This window comes from Leptinotarsa decemlineata, unplaced genomic scaffold (genome assembly GCF_025532065.1).
Source record: "Leptinotarsa decemlineata unplaced genomic scaffold, Ldec_3_MD MMD2_tig00026336_RagTag_RagTag, whole genome shotgun sequence".
NCBI classification, from domain to species: domain Eukaryota; kingdom Metazoa; phylum Arthropoda; class Insecta; order Coleoptera; family Chrysomelidae; genus Leptinotarsa; species Leptinotarsa decemlineata.
Genome location: NW_027412692.1, coordinates 2,647,916 through 2,672,597, shown reverse-complemented (window position 1 = coordinate 2,672,597; position 24,682 = coordinate 2,647,916). Strand labels below are relative to the sequence as shown.

Genomic DNA, 24,682 nt, shown 5'->3' with positions numbered 1-24,682 from the left:
TTTCAGTTCAACTTTTTTACCTCGAGACAAAAATGCTGAAATGCTTTACTCACTCTGAAATAAAATATTGATGATTGGAAAAAACTCACTAAAAATATTGTTACTATTTTAAACAATTTTCAACAAAGTTTTTGAAACTAGAAAAGCAGCTGTTTGAAAATTCTCATGAAGCAAAAATTTCAATTGGGGGAAGATATTTCAAGCATGTTTAACGATTCCAACCATTTAAATTCAAAGACAAGTATGATTATTTTGTTTAATAAACAAATGTTACTCAGTTGTTGTTTCAGTTGGAAGAGGGATCAAAAATGTTCCTAGATGAACAATTTAGTTTTTGACAAACATTTCAGACTCTATCAAATCCATCATCATGGCTCAAACATTAGTGTATCTATATTGTCTATTATATATCTTTTCAACTTTTCAAACATAAGTCCTGATGATGGATTTACCGAAATGTTGCCAAAATACTAAATTGTTCATCTTCGAAAACTTTTAATACCTCTTTCAATTAAAACAACACTTCATAATATTAATTTAATCACCAAACCTCTTGCATACAATTACAAAGTTTACTGTCTGGTGGTGGCTCATCAATTATTTGTTTGAATCTGTTCTGTTTAAAATCTGTTTTTCCGTTAATCAGCTGCCGAACGACAACTCTCAGAAGTTGAGAAACTTGTGCGAGGTAAGGACTAACGAGGTCTTACCTTTTAACGTGTGATTCCTAACACGGAATTAAAATTGATATTTGAGGGCATTGACAGCTCCCCCAAAAGTATCTGAAACGTTGGAAATATTTTAATTATACTTGGAAATAAAAACTAAACTAAATTTAGGCAGTAACCAAATGGTTTCTTAAGAAAAATATTTTACGTCCTAACTCTCCCTAACATTAAAAAAGAGTTTACTTCTAGTACTCAAGATTCACCATCAGGAATTGAACATTTTTTCAGTTTTCATATTATTTTGGTGGAATTTTTTTGTATCTAAAATATTGTTACAAAAATACTAGAATCTGAACACATAGACTTCAACAAACACATTCAAACATGGACACATTTTCTAATAAAAGTAATCTACTTACCCTTCTTCGAAGTGAATTTTTATAATTGATTCTGTTTCATATTCAAGAAACACTTTATTGTGAGATTTCCGCTAAACAGTTCTACAAAATACGCAACTCGTGTTTCGTTATATACAAGCGATTGTTTCAATCTTTACATCTAGTTTTATTTAGACATTCGCTGCATTATGGCTCTTATATGTCCTGGACCGTGTTTTTTGGGAGCCTAAAATAAAATTGGTATTTTTCTGGTGTGTAATATACGAATGGAATATATACAAATAAGTAACACACATATGTAACACACATATAAAAAATACTATGGAAATGTAAAGGCAAGGACTCCTCTCCTCAAAAAGACGCCATCTATGAGATTGACAGAAGACTCAATCCTTGGATATCAAAGATAAACGAACATTTCCAAGGTGATCCGTTGCTGAATGAGATACATCTTCTGCAGCTGTCACAAATATGCTCTGGTTTCAACTACAGGAATAATACAATAACAAAAAATACTAAAAGGTACAATCATATCAAATTCCTCTGGTAGAATATTGGACTTGATGCAATTCATGTTTTATACTATTGTTAGGAGTTTTGTTATATAAACTTACTTGTGCTTCATTGGCTTGATTGTATATTTAGGACGGGTCAAAAATCAAAAAAGCAAGCGCCACAGTAATTTGGAGCAGTCTTTAGATTGATTTTATTCTTGTTGATAAGTCAGATCATTTCAAGTATAGATACCGAGATAAGTCAAAATTTCATTTTGAAGAAACGAAGGTCTGCAGAAGCCCTTCGACTTATACTTTAACAGATACCTTGCAGCTCATACCTGAATCACAAAGATCGTCTAAAATTGTACTTCCCAAAATGCGATCTTATATATCAAATGTGACTCGATTAGGACGAATTATGCTGAAGTGTAATCTAGTTCATTAGCAATCTTTCTCATTACAAAGCATCCGGAGTTTAATATCTTTGTCAGCCTCAATATGTCTTCGCCAAATTTCGAAGTGCTTCCTATCTGTTGGCCCAAAAACTTAGTACAGACTAAGTTTCCGCTGAATAATCCTCATATTGAATGTCTGGAATCGAAATTTTATATCGAAACGTCATAATGTGGGAAACTTGAAGTTCCTATGGTTGGTATCAGAATCAAATAATCGTATGTATGTGTTACATACTGTCATTGCGACGAGCAGATTTGTCTCATCTGGTGACATAAAATCGTGATGTGCAAGAATCACAAGTGATTTTGTCTGAATGAAGATTGTTTTTCGTATAATTCAACGTTTATATGAAAGTAGTCGTTTTGAAAGAATTTTTTTCTTTCATGTAATTCATGTTCATATGAAAGTAGTTGTTTTGAGAGGGCTTTTTCTTGCAGTTTGTATCTGAAAGAAACGCAGTTTGTATCTGAAAGAAACCTCTGTGCATGATCTACACCTCTTTGTTGAGACTTTATTTTGAACTTAATTGCTTTTTTCCTTTCTTCGTAAGTTTCCTACATTTAAAAAAAATTGTGTGAAGATGGAGGAGTAGAAAGCAAAAAATCTCTCCCGAAAAATCGCCCTCATTTTTATTCTAGATGTTGAAGCACAACTTGTTTGAATCACATCCGTCCTATATTTTTCATGGTATGCACAAGCACTACAGAAAAATTCTTCAAGTGATCTGGATGCGGTGCTTTGCGAAAGTAGCGAATTACTTTGGATTTGAATCGATGTAGATTATATTCATTTGAAAAAACCATCTCGGGAAGTTCATTCCCCAAAGAAGCTGTTCTCTAAATGATACATATTTCTAAAAAGTGTGGTTCGAGGTGTTTTACACTGAACAATGGCAAGCTGCTGAGTACTTCTGATATATACTCCCCTCGGAAGAATCAAGCGGGTTATGTCAGTCGAACACTTTCCATGAAAAGAGAGAAGTCCCCAATCTTCCTTCGCAGTTCCATGCTATCAAGGTGGCTTGTGAAGTTTGGGACCATAATAAGGCGATGTTTTTTTTTTAATAGAATCTAGTAATTTCAGGGGCGGACTTCCATATTTTTGAGCAATATTCCAAATCTGGCTGTTCAATTTGAGTTTTATAAGTCATTAGAAGTTGCTGAGATGTGGCTGCTTGAGAGTAAAAGAGAAAAAAATTCAATATAAACTTTGGTAATACTCTTTGAAAAAGCTGAAAATGGACAGTTAATAGCACCCAAATGTATTTTATTTATTCAAATAAACTATGTACATGTATCAAAAAGTTAATTGCATTTCCTGATTTTTTGATCCGAGGACATGAATTAGTTTGAACACAGTTTTTATAGGAATCAAACTCAAGTATCAAAGACAAGAAAAGGAACCCTCTACTGTGACAGTGTGACTTTTTAATATATGATATGTACCACTGTACATATATTTTCCTTCGAAATTCAATTATTTTCATAATTATTATCACAGATATTTGTTTTTGAAAATAGCATCAGATATTTTCAGTACGTTATTTATCACCAAAGGTATATGTGTCATACCTACAGCTTATCAATATTTCATGTGAGAATATAAGGCGTAACGCATCTATACTTCATTTCGAAACATTAACTGAAACATAATTTTACAATCAAGATAAAAATGATAACGATAACTTTATTTAGAACGTTGCCGTTGTAGCAAGCTAACTTAAAACAGCGCTTCCCGCTGAGCAGTATCTTTAGATCTTCAAAACTACGCAACGGATTTTTATGGGGGTTTTTAATAGATACAGGAAGGTTTATATGTATTGAATAATATAGTAGAGAAACACTGGCAATTTTGGAAGTTTTTAGTGTGATGTAAATAAACACATTTTTGCGCTTACATTGCTAACGCTGACTGAACCCTACTAAATAGATCAAAATAATGTGTAGGTACTACAGTATTGTATACCTTAAAAAAGTCTACAAAAAAATAAATTGATGGATGTAGCCGTTACTATGTAGTAGGAGATCATGATGAAAAGAGAAATGAAAATTTCTATTTTTTTACCACTTTTATTTGTAACTAATAGTTAGTTACAAATAAAAGTGCTAAAAAACATAGAAATTTCACCACTTTTATTTGTAACTAATAGTTACAAATAAAAGTGGTAAAAAACATAGAAATTTTCATTTCTCTTTTCATCTACAAAAAAAGTCCACGATGGTATATGTCTCAAGGATATGTATATCTCTCAGGTATAACCCACAATATTCAAATGATGGTTGTGGCGGTACTGGCTGGGGGGCCGGAGTCGCGTGCCTATAATCAGCGTGTCGAAGGCCACGTTTCGACCTATATGATTAGCAGTGATCGCACGCGTTTATATATTCAGTATCAGCATTGCACCCGTGCGGGTGCGGGGGGACTAAATGAAAATTAATGGATAAATAATTTTTTTTTGAGAAAATGCTGAAATCTTTGGAAATTAATTGAACGACCAACAATAAGTCAATTTCTTACCATTCTGAAATCTATTTTCATGAAAAATTTACTAGAATTTGTACCTGTACAATAGGTACCTGTTGGTACCTATTCTTTTTACTACCTGTAAATCAATTTTTAATCTATTAAGAATAATAATTTGTATGTATTGCGTTGTAAAGTAATGTAGAGTACCAGTCCAATGATAATTACAAATTTTAACAATATACAATTAATTCCACTACATCATAAATGGTACTATTATAGGTATACGTTTCACATCAATGACTTTTAATAGTTTCAATAGATTTTGAAAAATGAGCAGTTGCCATGTAATTGCTGAACTGCTAAATTTATCAATAATAAATTTTAAAAAATGATGCCTTTTAGTAGAGTATACTGTATTTAATTTGATACTTATTTTCTTCATTATCACACTTCATTACCACCCTGCTTCCTTGATGAGCACTTTTAGATTTTTTGTGAATATCGTAGATATTTGAAACAAAACTTTCATAAATGCGACGATAAAACATATTTTATATTCTTTCATAACTTATTCACATTCACAACGGTTAGTAAATATATTATTCAAAAGTGTGGTATCACATACATATTCGACTTGTGCTAATTTGTTTGTTTTAAGGGGAAATAAGGCATTCAAGGCGATCTCTTTTCATTGCCAGGTTACGTCAAGAACGTAACCTGGTTTGGGTTTTCTGTGGATTTAAGAGTGTTGGTTTGAATAAAATACTAAAAACAGGTCCCACTGGGCACAAGTGCGGAAATGAACGAAAAAAACAACTTGAAATATCAACATATTATTGAGAAAGGCTCTTATTCTAAAAGGGTGACCAGTTTCCAATTTTCTTTTGACGATACAGATTGTAAAGATTGGTCTCTTCTAATAATTTGTCGATATACTTACAATAGAGAAATGGTTGAAAACAATATGAGTCCACTCTTGAAGGTATCCAAGAAAGAACAATCGATGATATTGATGAAGAACTGTTTTTTGAGAAAGCAGAAGATTAACGAAGGAAAATATCTGACAATACTTATGCCACAAACGTTCAAAGATTTTAGAAAGATGGGTAGCATGAAACATAATGGTCGCTCCAGATGTTTATGCGTACCGAATATTCAAGAACATATTGATTTACATTTCCAGCTCAATTTTCGAGTAGACATGGTACAAACCTACTCATTTATACTTATTTGAACTTTTTTTCTTACACTTCTTGTGTATACTCGTAGACTGGATTCGAGTGAAAAAAAAACATATTTTTTGAAACAGGTTGAAAGCTTATAAAATACGGGTAGGTACTAATTCATTGGGGCATTTTTTTTATTTCAAGATGCAAAACTAATCCATCGTGACCAGAAACCTTGTTGATTTTAAACTGTTTAATTCCGGTATTGTGAATTGTACAGTGATACCATATATCAGCCTTGAAAATAACCAGCTCTGGAATGAATTGCAAATTATTCAGCTGGTAAAAACCCCGCAAAATCCTTATGAAATTTGGGTCTTGGTGGATTTTTTTGAATTTTTAACATAACGGAGTCCATGTAATTCTCAACCAATGTTATCATTCCCCCACCCCGAAAAAAAGAAAATTTTTCTGCTAGGGGTCGTTAAAATCACCCCTTTCTTAGAATAAACTATTCATTTTCGAAACCGGAAACAACATTTCCACCTGTTTCATTATTATTATGCTTTTTCATAAAAAAAATCTTCCCCTCTCCCCCCACCCACCTGTTATGAAACCCAAAAAATTATATCTGGATACGTTGAAATGCATCGTCGGATGTTTGAATACGCTTCAATTAGGGAAATAGCACTTTTTTATATAATTATCCCCCCTACTGCCGAGGGGTACAAAACAAAAAAAATCGGTGGATTTTTCTGAATTTTTAATATGATACATGTTATTGTGAATACACCCCAAAATGGATAGTTTTGATACTAGGAGGCGTTAAAGTCATATCTTGCTCATAACAATTTATTATAGGCGGGAATGATATTTTTACTTGTTTAATTCCAGATTACGATGAATTATTTGAGAATTACATGGACTACATCATATCAAAATTAAAAAAATCCACTGAGACCCAAATTCCAAAACCGACAAACTTTAACATTATCCCTCTTCATTCAGACAATGGGTCAGTTTTTTGTGTTCAATTTTTAGATGAATATTAATAATTTTCTGGGTTGGGTTGAATTCTAGTCAATTTTTTATTTGCCAACAGCAATTAATGAATCGCATGACTCACCCCATTTGAGAACAACATTATTTCTGAATTTCTGGGAAAAATTCCTTGCTAGAACCACGAATATTCAGACAGGTGAATACGTATTATCTATCGAGATAAACGATATTTATCGCATCACTTGTTATATTTACACTTATTTCATTATAGGTGTCATTAATACAGACTCAGATAACAAATTTTATCTTGTTACAGAGCACACTTGTGAGAAGGCAATCGAGTAACGAACCTCATACATAAAAGTACACGTATGGTGATAGAAAACAATAAATTATCAAACTGAGGCTCTGTGCCAAGTTTTGGAAAATGTACGTCAAGTGGAAATTGGTTTTGACTCTAGTACTGTGTGTTGGTGTCGTGATTGGGGAAGATATTTCAACAGATATAATCCCCTTGCCACAAGACAATACAGCAGATGTGGAAATAGTGGCTACAGAAACTAGGTCAAATTCAGGATCTGAAGCTGCTGTAGAAGAGCCCACCAATAACACTGGGCCTTCAGATACTACAAACCCAAATTATGGTAAGTGTAGAGGCGTCTGAAATCTGTATATATTAAAGTAGACTTTTATTTTTATAGCTGTAGTGCCCCCTGTAGTTTCTGATAGCAAACCTGCAATAACAAATAGTGAAACAAATGACACTAACAATGATGTTGTAATGTTGAGTCCTACGAAATTTCTCATGAAAAAGGGACGATCTGGACGTTTATTGGAATATCCGACTGATTACGGTTAGTTCATTCTGTAATCTGAAATAGCCTATAGCTTTTTGTTTTTAACGCTTTAGATTCTGAAATACTTTGATGAGTCATCACTTTCGCCATTTTTCAGGGCGTGGTGAAAGGACATATGTCAATATAATAGTTTTCCTCACTTTTTATCATTATCCATATTGGTCCGTTTGAAATATCAAGATCTTCCATTTCGTTGTGATCGTGAAATACACAATTTGCTTAAACGAACGATTTTCTATTTCTCTATTACTTATTTGATGACTCATTTTTGTCCTATCTCTTAATAACAGTGAAAACAAGTGATTAATATCGATAAACATATCACAAAGTTTGAAACAAAGGAATGAGTATCATTTCCTTTCGCAATGCTTTGCCTATTATAGAAGTCATTTTGCAGATTTCAATATTAGTTTAAATGTTGGTAGTATAGATAGCCCTTTCGAAAATTCCTCTGATAAATTTTAACCGAAACATGAATATTGTCAGAATATTTTGGCATTTCAAGAATTTTTCAAGTGGGCATACTTGAAGACTGGCTATAAATCAAATCATCTAAAAGAACAATTCGTTCAGGCCAGTCTCAACTCCCTACACTGTAGATTAATGAACTGACACCTATCAGAAAACAACTGCTCCTCTGGCTAATACCACAAAGGGTGTTGGATTTTTTCCAGTTCAGACTGGCCTGAACGAGTTGTTCCTTTAGATGATTTGATCTATAGCCAGTCTTCGAGTATGCCCACTGTTTTCTTTCCTTGTACGAGGAATTTCGGATATGTGGTTGGTTACCTCGTTCACAGGCAGATGGAGCGATGAAAATCCTGTTGTTTGTTGTCCGCTTCAGCCTAGTTCGAGGAATGATAATCTGAAGGAATTCGATATTTTCCATTATCGGAAATTATCGACTTTATGTTGATGATTGCACTTGCACTGACGAGTGGCCAAACAGCACAAAACTGGTCTGCAAGTGTGTTCCAATAATTGAAAATCTATTGCGGCAGTTGTATCGCCAACAACATATACAGGAATAACTTCAGTGGAGAATCCTACAGTGACATTTGTCAGATATAAAATCATCAAGAAAAAGATGACCTCGGGATGTATATTCACCTTTCATTTTACAAATGAAGGACTCGAAGACTTTAGTCACAGGTGTATTGTGTTGAGTAATTGACTTAACTTTTATTTGATAAGTAGTAGAATTCGTCAAAGAACAATAGCTACTTGACTAACAAATATGTTAGGTTAGGTTAGGTCTAAGTTAGGCCGAACTCTAAAAACCTGATTTGGTCCACATCGGGACAGGCACAAAGTATGTGCTCTGCTGTTTCACCATTTTACAAACAGAGGCGACCCACACTGTCTTCCGACAGTCCGAATCTCTGCATATGATGATTCAAATGACAGTAACCTGTAATGAGGCCTGTTAGACATCGTAATTCATCCCTGCTTAAGGAAATAAAAACCGAATCGCTAAGAGAGCTCAGGGACATTCCAAAAAATGCATATCAGAACTGATTCCTGGATTGAGAAAAGCGCTGGCACAAGTATATTATATCTGAGAGGGACTACTTTGAAGGAGACTAAATTAAAATTAATGGGTAAATAAATTTGTTCGAGAAAATGCCGAAATCTTTGGAAATGAATGAATGAAAACGATAAAATTTCCCATTGAACCACCAACAAGAAGTCAATTTCTCACTACTCAATTTATTTTCATGAAAATTCACTAAAATTAGTCAAAGGCCTGTTAGACATCATAGTTCATTCTTACTGTAGTCCAACTAATCCTGGAAGATTCTGCCAGAAGTCCATAAATCTTCTTGCCATCCAGGTGTTCATTCTTTGTTTGGCAAAGTCCAAACCGATCCCAGTGATAGGTTCTGGTCCAATGAAGCTGTTTGCAGCACCCTTCTTTGTAAGGGAGTCAGCAGCCTCATTGTATTCCAGGCCAGTATGGCCAGGAATCCAGATCAGAGACAATCTGTTTAGTCTTCCTATCGAGAAGAGTCGTTTTTGGCAATTTGCTACCAATTTAGACGTTGCTCAGTAGGAGCCAAGAGCTTCCAACGCTGGTTTGGAATTCGTAGACGTCAAAGGATATCACATAAATTGCGAGACATCGGATGGTTGAATATGACCAATAGAAGACATCTACATAGTGCAAATCTGTTTCATAGGATTATCACAAATAAAGCTCCGTGCTATCTACACAGACAAATAACTTTCCGTTCCGACATCCACAATTTGAATGTGAGGTTCAAAGGTACTTTGACTCCTCCAGCCTTTAAAACAGAAACCTTCAAGCGATCATTCTTATTTCTAATCACCAGAATATATAATTAAATGTCCCAGAAGATGAAACACGAAAGCATTTCACATTTCAAAAGTCACCTAAATTTATCCCTTGATCATAATTTTTGGTCCCCTTGGACAGAAGTCCCAAAAAAGGATTTGGTGATCCAGACTACAACTGTAATCAAGTAGAAAGTCCCCAATCATTCTTTATTCTTCAAGCAACCTCAGTTAATTTTATTTTATTCTTTCTTTTTCTCCTCATTTTCAAAATCATTGCTGGATTTTATGAAGTTTGAGTGAAAGAACAGTTTTTCTAAGACCAGTCTCTACAAAAAATGAACTCCGCCTTTTATTTTCATTTACATTGCATTATATTCAGATTAAAATATTTCAAAAGCGTGTAATAAGTGGAAATAATAAAGACGTAGATTATTATAATAATAACAGCAATTCTATTCGTAACAACCTACAAGTTCGAACATTGTATTATTTTTTAATACAATATTTTTTTATCGAAACGCAAATAAAATTGAAAAGATATAGCCAATTTTTATTTTATAATATAACATATGAAATTCAGTTTCGTGCTCCACATAAAACTATGTTAGTAATCACATCTAGATCGTTATTATTTACTTTGTTTATCAGGGATTGGATGTGTTCATCATTAAACAAATAACGATAGTCATGAGGTGTATTTTCAAGCAAAGTTTGATTTGTTTTATAACATTCATCAGATTTTTTTTTGACGAACAACAAAGAAAATATATCGAGATATATATTCAGGAATATTACTGTTCAATTCATATTCAATCCTTACCATAAATTTTCAAAATTAGGTCACATATCTATTTGATACCAGCACGTGAATATCTAGTTTTTTTTTAATATTTGGAATGTATTCAAGTTTGGAGAACATCCTTTGAGTTTTCCATTATTTTTTTCCTTCCTGGAGCGAGTCTACAGAGGATATGGATGTCGAGTTTACAACTCCAACTGAACTCCCTGTAAATTTAGTTCAGGAGCGAGTCTACAGAAGAGATGGATGTCGAGTTTACGACTCCAACTGACCTCCCTGTAAATTTAGTTCAGGAGCGAGTCTACAGATGAGTTGGATGCCGAGTTTACGACTCCAACTGACCCCTGTAAATTTAGTCCAGGAGCGAGTCTACAAAGGAGATGGATGTCGAGTTTACGACTCCAACTGACCTCCCTGTAAATTTAGTTCAGGAGCGAGTCTACAGAGGAGATGAATGTCCAGTTTACGACTCCAACGGATCTCCCTGTAAATGTAGTAAATCCCTGTCGGATTTACGACTCCAACTGACCTCCCTGTAAATTCAGTTGAGGAGCGAGAGCTTCTCAACTCCTCAACTCCTGATTCAACAACTGAAGCTTTAAAAAAAGGTTTGGTGGTGCAGCCAGGAAACGACTAAGTTATCTCCTCAAGAACGGGGTAACTTATAAAACCGCCTTGCGCCAAATTCTTGAGCGGTGTACGCAGAATCTGTCTCAGGTGGGGGAACAAACCCCTATGAGCAGGTTATCAAACGTTTGCGCTCAAGTGATGATTCACCAAAACCAGAGGCGAAAAAGCCCTGCACGGCTGAATCCAAGGCATCGTTAGATGTAGCTGACGTGTAAAAACCCTCATATGGGAAGGTTGTCGTGTGTATCAAAGTGTGATTCTTGCAACTTGACTATCCGACTACCTCATTAAAAGAGCATACACTTTGTGCCTGCCCCGCTGGGGACCGAATCAGGTCTTTAGAGTTTGGTAGAACCAAACTCTTACCATCTGACCTGAAAGACCACTCACCATACAAACTAATCGGCTTCTTTAAGAAGCTGGGTTTATTTGTCCGAGTGTGAATAGGTGTGAGCCACATTAAACCCTTGCGGGTTGCGGTGGAGGGTTGAATAGACCCACTCACTTTTGACCTAACCTAACCTCCCTGAAGGCTTCCAAACTTTGTGTTTTGCCTACTGAGTCTATATTTCTTTGTTTCCACTACATCATTTTCATTGTTACTAGTTTTCTCTGACCACATTTACTACAACAACTGGTATTCTAACAACCACCATCTGTACTGATCAAGTATACATTTACACAGATCAAGAGAACCTGATTATTCCTTTATAAAACCCGTTCCTAACTACCATCGATGCCAACATAATATATTCAACTAGATGTTCGTAAATTTGGCATATGAGCTATCAGACGTATGAGCTAATTTTTGCTATAAAATGGAAAACCAAGGAAATACTTTTTGTGCTGGCAGGAATACTTTCTCTCTGGAACCAAATTATTCTGACGTTTGTATTTTGTATTAGTAACGCCATGTATTCAGGAAAAATAGAAGATGCAGTTGCTCCCTGAATGTCTATTTTGTGGTTGTTTCAAAAGTTTTATCTACTTCAAACTTTTATACAATGTGTAACAACGAAAACTTAACAGATCCGTTTTTGAATATAAAAAGTAAGATTTTTAAAAAAAGCTCGAACATGTAGATTTCTAATCAAAGGGGGACACCTTTCAGACTAATAAGATTTTTTGTAGTACGCACCCCCTCGGAGGGGTGCGTCCGACAACCCTTATTTAGATAGGGAAAGTAGGTCGAGTGGCACCTTGTTTCAAAGGTATTTCGAATAACTTTACATCTCTGTTAAAAGAAAATTTTTGTAACGATTAGTTTTCGAAATAATTTGAAGATTTAAATGTATTTTTATTGAGTTCAACTCTTTTTAAAATAAATCAAATTGTTTTTAAGGTTATGATAACCTTCTAATACGTGTCCATTTGATTTCGTAAAAAAGGAAGAATTATTTGTTTATTATGAGGAGATTTTTTCGGGGGATGGAGTTGGTTACCACCCTTACATTTTAGGTAAATTGAGTGGCACCTCCATATGAAGGTTGCCTTTTGACGTGGATATTTTATGCTTCTGATAAAAAAGTGAATCATACTAAAAACTTACCTACACTGAAAACTGGAAGAAGAGGAGTGGGTATTGTTTTTAAAAAACGGATTTTATTTAACAAAAACTGATAAGAAGAACTGCTCGAAAATTTTTTTATTTAGGCATACAAGTTACCGGGAGGTCTGTCTAATGTATTATTTACATGGCAATTTTAACTTCAAATTGTCTCGAAAACTAATCGTTACAAAAATTTCCATTTAACAGAGTTGAACAGGTATTCGAAAGACCTTTAAAACAAGGTGCCACTCGACCTACTTTCCCTATCTAAATAAGGGTTGTCGGACGCACCCCTCCGAGGGAGGTGCGTACTGAAAAATCTGATTAGTCTGAAAGGTGTCCCCCCGTATAATTAGACATTCTACCGTTTGAAGTAGGTGTTTACATGATTCAATGAATCCAGTTTCTAAAACCCGTTTTATAAAAGGTTTACCAGTTTTCATAAACATCTATTGTTGGAAATCCTTCTTTAATTTGCCGTAAAAAGTGGTATTTATGCGCAATTCTATTTCCGCAGGGGTAATACCACTCAGGAATTAAAATTATTTGACTACGCCACTGCTACTTTCGAAAAGAAACTCCTAAACTCTTAATCCATCGTTTGCTAACGATATCAATCATTTCACAGTAGGTTGGAGAATTCAGCTGATTAGAAGCCCGGATGAGATTAACGTATCACACTTTTAATAATAATAATAATAGGTCTTTATTCCCAGAATGATACAAAAAATTAATGTGAACATTTACTGAAACGGAACGGCTGAAGATCAGTTGGTTGAATCGAAAGATGCAACCTCTGATTTTGATTGAAAAGTTTTTGGAAAACACACATACAAAAAGAGACGAATCAAAAATAGGCATTTTTAATAATATACGAATCGATTTTCAGTTACATCCCAAATAAAAGCTTTATATTTCTGTAAAACACAGTAAGAATTTTCCAGGAATCGTAAATCATTTTCTATTATTGCCAATGGGATCCATATGCGGCTTTCACTTAGCACAGAAATAGTTAGTTTTGAATTCATTGCTACACGAGTACACTTCAGTATATCCTCTTCAACGGCTATTCCTATTAATTGTTTTCGTATGTGAGAAGCATTCCCTAATTTTAATTTTTTAATGCTAGTTGAACTTTTTGATCGGTTGAGCAGTTTGTAAACAATTCTCAATTATTCATAATCTTTTCCAATGAGATCTAAAATATGAAGCTTCCACTGCCTCCCATCATGTTTTTGTTTTAAATGGCTAGCACGGCTTAAATTGCTTTCTATATAAACGCCGGTGAAAACAATTTTTTCTACTCGATTCTAGATCCTATGACTTCCCATATTGCTCCACCGGATAGTGATCAGAGAGGATATTCAGGAGTACCATATGTCTTGACGGAAACCAGACTGCAACAGATCCGCCAAAATTTCATGTATCCCTACTACAACAGAGGCGGTAATGCAGATGACGAAGGAGACTACCAGAAAGAAATTCAGTCATCTATTCCGCAAGTGTACAAGAACCTCAACTTCCAACTCCCTTTCTTCGGATTTCGATTCAATTACACGAGGGTCTCCTTAAACGGCTATTTGGAATTCAGCGATCCGCCTCCAAATTACGACTATCCTTTGGTCTTTCCAGTCAAGGAATGGCCTAAAAAGAACGACCCTTCTTTCATCGGTATCTTTTTCAGTAAATGTAGAATCGGTAACCTGAGGGACGGAGATATTGATCAAAGAGACCCTGGAGTGTACTTTAGGATGGAAAGGGATCTCAGAAATAGGCAGGACAGGATGGGAGTGGAGATCAGAGAACGACTGAAATGGGATATAAGGGAAGGGGTGATAGGGTCAGAAACATTCAATCCCAAACATGCCATTATAGTCACATGGAAAAATATCTCTTTCAATGGAGGTTTTGGCAATGCTCTCTACCAGGTGAGTAGGTATACCAACAAAATCATTTCTTTCTGGAATTGTCAATTCACTGATATTATTTCAGTCCATATAAACGTAGGTAGGTACTTTTTCAGTTCATAGAATACCTCATCTCACTGGTGTGTATCTGTTTTTTGGATAATAGTTAGATGTTTTCATGTTGCTTCAAAATCTCCCTGTGATAATCAAACTCGCTTAAACGGTTATATTATTTTTGAAGGGCCCTGTGGATTCCACTAGTACTCGAGTGGAATTTTGTTTTTATATCTGATTAGTAAACTCCTTTTAAAAGTTTGATTTTTGAATTTCGTCTCTATCTCAATTGGTTCAAAATATAGAATATTCAGAAGTATCAAATAATCATTTTTGTGAAAAGTACTTTGAACTATTTAAGCGTTTTTATTTCACAAAACCATAATAACAGCAAAATAGTCTCATAAACGAATGCAATTGTGATTATTATTAAGGATTACCACCCCTTGTCATGTTGTTTCATTCCTCAATAAGATCATCAAGATTTAGTGGAACAATCTGACGAGATTTGATTTCCTGCCCTAGTCGATCACATAAATGTTACAATGGGTTCAAATCAAAGTTTTTGGGTGGCCAAACTATGTTTCATTTTTCAACACGATTTAAGTATTCACATACGATTGTGAGTTCCCCAGTAAATAGTGTAAATGGCTCTATCTACGTATTTGGCTAAATTATTTTCAAAGTACATATTGGCATTTCTAGAAAACAGGCTAAGTTTTATGCTAGCTTCTAACAAAATTCCTTCTCAAACTATTACGGAACCTCTCATTCGCACCATGATCTTAACTATTTCTACTCCATACTCTTTGAAAACTGTATGTATATAGATGTATATCAGAAAATAAAACTCTAGACCATTCAGGATTACGCCAAACATAACCTTCTCTGCCAAAGTAGATGTGAGCATGCCTCAGAAGTGACTTCCAGCTTGTTCTTAGATTTGCTTCCTTCTATCTGCGTGCAGTGTACTTGTCTCAGTTGATTTCCTTCGACATATGGTTAAAATCGATTGTGTAAAGTTCACAATGCATTGAATCGATAATGAATATTATAGGTGCTCTTAGCTTAATCGTCCCGAACCAGTTTTTTTTATAATACTGACCTGTTCTTCAAATCTCTGATAGTCACAAATGTTGTTTCACATAATTTCAGTTCGTCTTCATCGAAAATTATGATTTAGGTCTACTGAAAACACTTTTTCCACGCCAGAACAAAAATGTTGTCTCTCGACGCATGTTACGTTATTCAAGTAAGTATCATCAGGAGATGACTAAGACAAAAATAACAAACCAATGAATTTCGAATCAATAAAGGAACCCCAAACAGGTATCATCATTATTTCGTCATGAAATTGTAAAAAAATCCATTTCAATAGAAAACGTCGTACAGAAACCAACTACAGAAATATTTCAACATAAAAATATCATAAGAGTGACTAATCTGCAAACAATTCTAATCTACCAGAATCAATAGATAAGAGCTGTTAGTTTCGAAAGCATAGTAATACTAGGTGTCTTGTTTGACAAAGCAACTCACTAGTAAATATCATAGTTTTGTAGGTTTTTTTAATTGTAAATCATTCTTTCACAAACTCAAAACACTTCTAACTTTTATGCCTTCCACCAACAAAATAAAACAGCTGAAACTGTTAATATGTGTTCGAGACAAGTGTGCCAACATACGAAAATTTAAAAAATCGATAAGCTAATATACAGTACACGCATTCCGAAATTACTGTTTGCCAGATCCTTTTTAGATTGGTGAATAATAGTCCTGTCTGACTCAGTTTTCTCTATGCCCCCCTATTCCTACAAGATGTAAAGGAAATAGAATAAAGAATGTCTTCATTCATAATATTGTGTCTGTATGGTTCTCATTGCACCATTTCCAAACAAGCAAGTATTTGTATCCTGCCTTGATTTGTTGAAACAATCGTTTCTTAGTTCGTATCAGGCCACCAAACCAAGGATGCATCTATCATGGGTTGGTTCAACTGAAACATTTTTTAACAGTACTCATATTTCATAGAACTCATAGTAAATCATATATACAATTTTCTTCAGACTAACACTTTCCAAATGATCCTCGCCACTGATGAAGTTTTCACCTACGCCATGTTCAACTACTTGAATCTTGACTGGACCACCCACACTGAAGCGGGAGGCGACACAAGAAAAGGAGAAGGAGGAGTTCCCGCTTTTGTGGGATTCAACGCTGGAAACGGTACTAGAAGTTTTGAATACAAACCATACAGTCAAGAATCTGTTATTCGAGATCTCACACAAACTGGTTTCGCTAATGGTTTCAAAGGAAGGCACATTTTCCGAATCGACGAAAATATCCTAACTGGAACATGCAATAAAGATATAGGTGAGTAAAATAACCAACTACACTACTGTTTTTTCACCAGTACGAAAGAAGAGTATCTCTTTTAGAGAGAAAGATGTTATTTGCAGATCAAGTTTGTCTTCAGCCATTACAGTTTATATTCAATGTATACATAAGATCTCCCATTGAGCGCTCTCTAGCCTCTCAGTGATAGCCTGGCCAACGTCGTTTCCAAATAAATATGGGTCGATGACGACACCAGCCCAAAATCTACACCCAACAGTTACTTTTTCGAGGTGTATTGGACGCTCTTGAATCTCATGTGGATTGGTATCGTCCCAAATTCGACAATTTTATTTGTTCACGTACCCATTCATCCAAAAATGGGCTTCATCGCTGAAGGATAAGTTTTCGATGGAAATTAGGGTCCGTTGCCAACTGCTTCAGAACCCATTCAGCGAACACACGTCGTTGTCTATGGTTTTTTACCTAAGTGTGGCCCAAGTCACGAAGCCAAATTGTGGTCTACAAAAGATCGATTTATTGTGAGCGACGTGAAATCGATTGATATCGTCCCAAATTGGACAATTTTGTTTGTTCACGTACCCATTCTTCCAGAAATGGGCTACATCGATGAAGATGAGTTTTCGATGAAAATTAGAGTCCCTTGTCAACTGTTCCAGAGCCCATTCAGCTAACACTCGTCGTTGTCTATGGTCATTTACCCAAGTCAAGCCTAAGTCACGACGCGAAATTCGCCAAGTTGTGGTCTATAAAAGCGCGATTTATTGTGAACGTCACGAAATCGACTAATTCTTCTGCACACTCTCACAGACACCGGCGACATTTTGACAGATCTTGCGTTTTGTCCCAGTACGGGTGTTGGTAGATCGTTTACCGAACTAGTGGACTCAAATTTATCAACCATATTGCAAAAAGTAATGATATTGTAAAATGGGCTAAACGCGCGGTACGTTGCCCGAACAGAACACCCATTTGGACAAAACAATTTTATTATTTGCACATGTTGTTGAATGCTATATCCGTTTATGGTGATTTGGCAAATCAGATTAAATGAATGACAACTGATTTGAGGGATGTAACTTCAACAAGATGGCCGTTACCATTTGTCAAAGTTCGGAATCCCTATTAGAAGACTCTATATCGGGTTCATGAAGTCTTTTCCATCGCGAATTCAAAAAGTAATCTAAGAACATGCATACGAAACTATGCATTAAAATGATTCGTTTTTTTTTCAGATGGTGCTAATCTACCGCTAATGATATCTCCAGAAAGTGGAAATATGCTGGGTGGAACAATAGTGAATATAACAGGACCTTGTTTCGGCCTAGACGACCAAGTTAAATGCAAATTTGATGTAGCCGATGAAATAAATGGCGTCGTTATAGATAAAAACAGGGCTATATGCATCCAACCTAGACTGTATGCCGAAGGATGGGTGAATTTACAAATAGCCATAGGGGCTGGGGTATACAAATGGAAGGGAAAATATTATGTCGGTAAGATCTATCGAATGGAAACTTATCTGGAGGTTGTGATTATTATTGTTTCTATTTTCAGAATCCCCCGCAGCGGCTTCTCAAAAAATCTACTTCAAGGACATGAAGGTTCATGAAAAATCGCCTAGTGAAATAAGAATAACTTGGGAAAAATACAACTTGACCACTAACGAAAACGCTAACATTCGCATCTCCTTATGGGGTTACAGAGAAACAACAATAAGGCCAACGTTCGTTTACATCACTGATATCGCAGACAGTCTCCAAAATACTGGAGAGTATACCATCGTACCGTCCCAATATAGAACAAAAGTTAATGAGTTTCTCACGGATATCAAATTTGGTTTCTTGCAAATTAACTTGACTGAATCTATCAAAGTAAGTTTATGATAGAAAAAGTTGATATATTTCTAACCAAGAAATAATTTCATATTTAGTTTATATTTCATAGTTTTCAGTTAGACGTTGACTATATATAGTTAGCAAATAACTACTAATGACTTCTTCAATAAAACTGTATTCATGAAGTTTTGACAGCTAAATCTTTTCAATTATTGACAAATCAATCAATAGTTTTTTATATTTTGTTTCTTCCAACAACTATATTCTGGGAGTGCGAATGACTGTGATGATGTGATACCACATTACTCCTTCTTTGATTATGACTATGGATGTCTTGAATAACGATTTTGTTGAAGTGAAAGTCTTAATAGCACAAGTATTTGCATTTCTGATACTTCTCATCATCCCGTCGGTTATGCTTATTAAGTACTTATTCAACGGAATTTGGCAACTTCTTCAGCCATGACTGTGATTATGTGATACCACATTACTCCTCCCTCTGATTATGACTATGGATGTCTTGAATAAGGATTTTGTTGAAGTGAAAGTCTTAATAGCACAAGTATTTGCATTTCTGATACTTCTCATCATCCCGTCGGCTATGCTTATTAAGTACTTGTTCAACGGAATTTGGCAACTTCTTCAGCCATGACTGTGATTATGTGATACCACATTACTCATCCCTCTGATTATGACTATGGATGTCTCGAATAAGGATTTTGATGAAGTGAAAGTCTTAATAGCACAAGTATTTACATTTCTGATACTTCTCATCATCCCGTCGACCATGCTTATTAAGTACTTGTTCAACTGAATTTGGCAACTTCCTCAGCCATGCCAGAATAATCACTTTTTGTCATTGACAAGAATATAACTGGAGTTATATCCCAACACCAAACAATTATTTTTAACACCTCGACACGTGCTTTGATCAACAAGTGATCATCTTCAGGACGAATATCAAACTAAATAAACATACAATGTTGTACTTATTTATACCAAAGAGTTAGGTACCTGCGTCTTGATTGTCTTAAATTACCTTTGCCAGTCTGAGAACGGTGCCTGTGCTAAAGTAGCGATTTACATTGGATTTGAATCGCCGGAGATTAAATCCATTTGGAAAAATATTCTCAGGAAGTTTATTCCACATAACCATAGTTCTCTAAATGAAAGGGCTCGTAAACAGTGAAGTTTGAAGTGTACTGAGTTGAACTTCAAAACGATGAGCACCCACAGTCCGTCGCGTATTTTTGATATGTACAGCTCTTGGTGGAATCAAATGTGCCAAGTCACTTGAACACTTTCCGTGAAAGTATTTATAGAAGAGATACAAATCTCCAACCTTTCTCTGATGTTCCAGGCTATCAAGGTTGCACATAATGTTCGCGTCTCCAATCAGGCGAATGGCTCTTTTCTGGATGGAATCCAGCAACTTCAGAGTGTGTTTGGAGGCAGAGCTCCATACATGGGAGCAATACTCCAAAGAAGGTCTGATCTAAGCTTTAAAGCATCAAAAGTGGCTGAGGTGTGTACAGTTTTCTGGTTCGGAACAGTGTTCCTTTGCAATTCCAGCGACATGATTGTGCCAAGACATATTGGTATCCATTTTATCCCCAAACAAACTTATCGAATCAGAAAGCGGAATTGTCTGACCTCAAACCTTTATATTCGGTTCGGAGAAATTTATCTTCTTGGAGGAAACCGGTGCCTGGGTTTTTGTGGCATTGAATTGAACCTGGTAATTTTCACCATAATTCGGAATCACTTCTAGATCCTCATTAAGATATGCAACCTCCTACTGCCGGTGAAGATGTGCCTCCGTAGTCGATGTTATGGAATGCAAATGCAATGACGACAAAAGTGTGCTGTCGTCAGGAAAGCAATATATTAGATTCTTGGTTTTTTCCAATTAGTCGTTGATGTAAAATAAAAAGAGGATTGGAGAAAATATGCATCCCTGGGGAACACCAGCGTTGATGGTGAAAGTATTCGATAGATATCCATCTATATGAAATTCAAGTTGATTCATTATTGCTACTACTGCTCAGCATTTTTATGTATGCTAATTAACTGACGATATTCAAAACGAGAAAGTTATAATTTAATTTATTGTCATTAAATTGACCACCTACCAGTAAGAGTATAATAAATAAATCGAAAGTTCTTACGTATGAAAATGTGGATTTGCCTTTAATACCAATAGATGCTGAATCATTCAGACAGGTACCTACATCAAGAACATAATTGGACCAAGCACCTTGTTTGAAAACATATACCTTTCGTTCTCAAAGAAAATTCATCTCACCTATTTCATTTAATTATAAATTTGCAACTTTAATGTTGGTTACTTTGTAACAGGTGAACACTTATACATCTGTACAAAGATCGGTGGAAATAGTTCCTGTTGTATGGAGTCGACCCATTCCCCTAGGATGGTACTTTCAGTTCCAATGGGAAAATATGTATGGACGAAGCTGGCCCAAAGCACTCTGCGATGACTGGCTAAGAACAGACAGATACCTGAAAAACTTTGCTCATGAGTTACCTCAATGCCCTTGCACTGTAGAACAGGCTTTGGCAGACAAAGGGAGGTATATGCCCGACTTTGATTGCGACAAGGACTCAAATCCCGTATGCTACTACAATAACCAAGCTCTGCACTGTGTGAAAACAGGATCACCAACGTAAGTTACTTGAGAATGAATGTCGATAGCAATAATAATATCGTTTGATTGATGACGTATTAATTTTGTAGAAATTCATATTAAATATAGGATAAACAATAAAACTTTTTCCAATTTCTACTAAGTTTATTATTTGTTACGATCGGTTTCGGTTTATAACAAATGATAAACGGATCGTAACAAATAATAAACTTAGTAGAAATTAGACAAAAGTTGTTTTCTTTATCCTATATTCGATAATAATATCGACCATTTTTTGTATTTTCCCTTTCCATAATCTGAAAAATATGAAAATTATAATGGAAAATTTAATGCAGGTGTAGAAAGGGCAAACCTTTTAATTCTCCCCGAAATATAACCATACCAATTTCACTGTTTTTGAGATAATGTGACCCAAAATAAATATATGATGTAATTACCTCACTAAAAAACAAAAAATCATTGGGAGACGATGAAAGTATTAAAATATGTAGCTGAGGAGATCTGTCTGCCGCTCAATAATACAATTTCATAATAGAAGGCACTAAATTCCCAGAAATAGTATTGCATTGAAACGAAAACATTGCGTCAAGGTTGTGATTCTATATATTTTATCATCATTTTTCCTCATCTGTTCAGTATAATTTCTGTACGCCACTGCAAAAGACAGATTAAGGCAACAACGTATGTCATTTATGAGAATTTAGTACCTACTATTTTGCAAATATAGTATACCTAATAAATCTGATGTTGACCAAAGAAATTTTCCCAAATAAGTTGAAGATTGTTGCAATCAGCATTATTTATAAAAACGAGACAAATTAAACTGTCAAAACTGTCGATCAATAACTCTTCATCAAATATCAGTAAGGTTTTTAAAAAAGTAATATGTTTAAGAATTTTGAATTTTGTTGAAAATCACAAACTGATTTCAGATTCTCAAAATGGTTTCAGAAGAGATACATTCACTATACTAGCGTTATATTTGTTTCTGTTTAAAATCTGTTTTTCCGTTAACCAGCTGTCGCACCCCTACGAACGACAACCCTCAGAAGTCTAAACTTGTGTGAGCTAAGGATTAACGAGGTCTTGCCTTTTAACGTGTGATTAACAATGCCTTTACTGTGATATTGAACGCGATGAACAATAAAAATGAAACTTTAGGAGTATGTATAGATATCTCCAAGGCCTTCGATAGGATTGACCACACTATACTTAAAAAAACTTGAATATTTCGGAAAATGTGGAGTTTCCTTGAAACTGATACTCTTACATACCAAATACATTTCAATGTCTGATAGGAATAGGCATTGAAATGTATTTGGTATTTTTTTCCTGAGAAGGTAGGTTCCACGAGGTTCTATACTTGTGCCACTAATTTTTATTTTATATATCGGCAACTTGCCTCATATAGTTGATCAAAAAATTATCCACGTTGCGGATGACACTTCTTTAATATCCGACAAAATAACTGAAAATGATATTAAAAACAACATATCAAATGTTCTAAACATACTAAAAAATTGGTTCAAAATGAATAATATGCAAATAAATAATAATAAGAGTCAACTCATGGAGTTTTCTAATACGCAGCAGAATTACAGTTTACTGCCCCTCATTCGAAATTATTAAGCTATTATATTTCCCATTTTGGGTTCTTTCTCCTGTCCTTTCATCTTCTTTCATCTATAAGCTATTTATATGATTGCAATGTTCTACACCCGCTTGGGTATTATATATTTCACCCTTGAACGAATAAATAATATCTACCTATCCATGATTCTAAATTACTGCATAAAGAAAGTATATTTCACAAAGAAAAATGTTTTCTTTATCAGTAACTTCTATTTAATGATTTTGCCTATTAAAGTAGAGCTAAGAAATTGCACGAATAGTTAACGAATTTGAAATAAAAATTAATGTTATTTGGAATTTTGGGATGCAACCAGATTATCAGTTGGAATTGAATATAAACAAATTTCGCTTTTATCAAATTGTATGCCTATACTTCAATATCAACGATATTGAACACTGAACAAATGGAGCATATCTGGAATTATTTTTACGTGGCAATAAAATTCTCGAGGCATCATCTTTACTAATGTCCTTTTGAACATATGGAAAATATTGGTGTCAGAAGAATAGTTTAGGCCATATCTTTACCTCGCAAATGGTGGTAATGGCATACCCCAAGGTACAGTTCCAAAACCACCATTTAGACGCCAGCGTATTATCCTTTGCATATGACGCAGTAATTTCTTATGATGCTCCTACTTAAAAAAAAGGAAATATAAAAAAACCGTAAAAATTAGAGCTATCACAGTTTCGTTTGTATCAGATTCATTTGTATATAGTTCATGTTTATTTTCAACACTTCATCTATACTGTATTAATTTCTTTTTGGTTTCATTCAACACCAACAACATGACTGAAAATAATTACAGGTTGGAGGGATCAGAACAGCAGTGCTGCTATGACAAAAACGGGTATCTCATGTTATCATACGATCAGCAGTGGGGTTCAAGTCCACGGCGTTGCCACAATCTGGGAAAAATGCCCTACAACGAAGCAACAAAAGTTCCAACCTTATCGCAATGGTTCAACGATATGGTACCGAAGTATCTTTGCTGTTTGTGGCAGGAAGAACAGGCGGTAGGTTGCGAAACGCTGAGATTCGAAAGAAGACCAACTCAGGACTGTGTCGCGTACCAAGCTCCAGGGATTGCTGGGATTTACGGAGATCCCCACGTCATCACTTTCGATGACGTCGAGTACACCTTCAACGGGAAAGGAGAGTTTGCTCTTGTGAAATCTGTGACACAAACTGACAACTTGGAGGTGCAAGGCAGATTTGAGCAAATGGACCCTAACGCCTATGGAGAAGTACGTGCAACTCAACTGACTTCAATTGTGGCAAGAGGAAACAACACTATAGCAGTGGAGGTCAGAAGGAGGCCATTGGATGCTAGGTGGAGGTATAGGCTGGATGTCATAGCTGATAACAGGAAGTTGTTCTTCGACAGGCCGTCTTTGAAATTCCAACATTTCCAAGGCGAGAAAAATTCGAATGTATAACGAG

General features: G+C 35.2%; 1 protein-coding gene across 3 annotated transcripts in view; it reads left to right on the top strand.

Annotated features, from left to right (window-relative positions):
* Nucleotides 1-6,953: 6,953 nt before the first annotated feature.
* Nucleotides 6,954-24,682, top strand: part of mesh (sushi domain containing 2 mesh) — a 33,406-nt gene continuing 15,677 nt past the window's right edge. For 2 of the 3 annotated variants that reach the window (XM_023158568.2, XM_023158552.2), the window contains exons 1-8: nucleotides 6,954-7,297; nucleotides 7,355-7,507; nucleotides 14,101-14,714; nucleotides 16,814-17,120; nucleotides 18,338-18,598; nucleotides 18,660-18,976; nucleotides 21,299-21,624; nucleotides 24,048-24,655. In XM_023158568.2, coding sequence (XP_023014336.2) covers nucleotides 7,081-7,297; nucleotides 7,355-7,507; nucleotides 14,101-14,714; nucleotides 16,814-17,120; nucleotides 18,338-18,598; nucleotides 18,660-18,976; nucleotides 21,299-21,624; nucleotides 24,048-24,655 — 2,803 coding nt within the window. In that variant the 5' untranslated portion in view covers nucleotides 6,954-7,080. The remainder of the gene's footprint in view (nucleotides 7,298-7,354; nucleotides 7,508-14,100; nucleotides 14,715-16,813; nucleotides 17,121-18,337; nucleotides 18,599-18,659; nucleotides 18,977-21,298; nucleotides 21,625-24,047; nucleotides 24,656-24,682) is intronic. The other variant, XM_023158561.2, reaches the window with a different exon arrangement.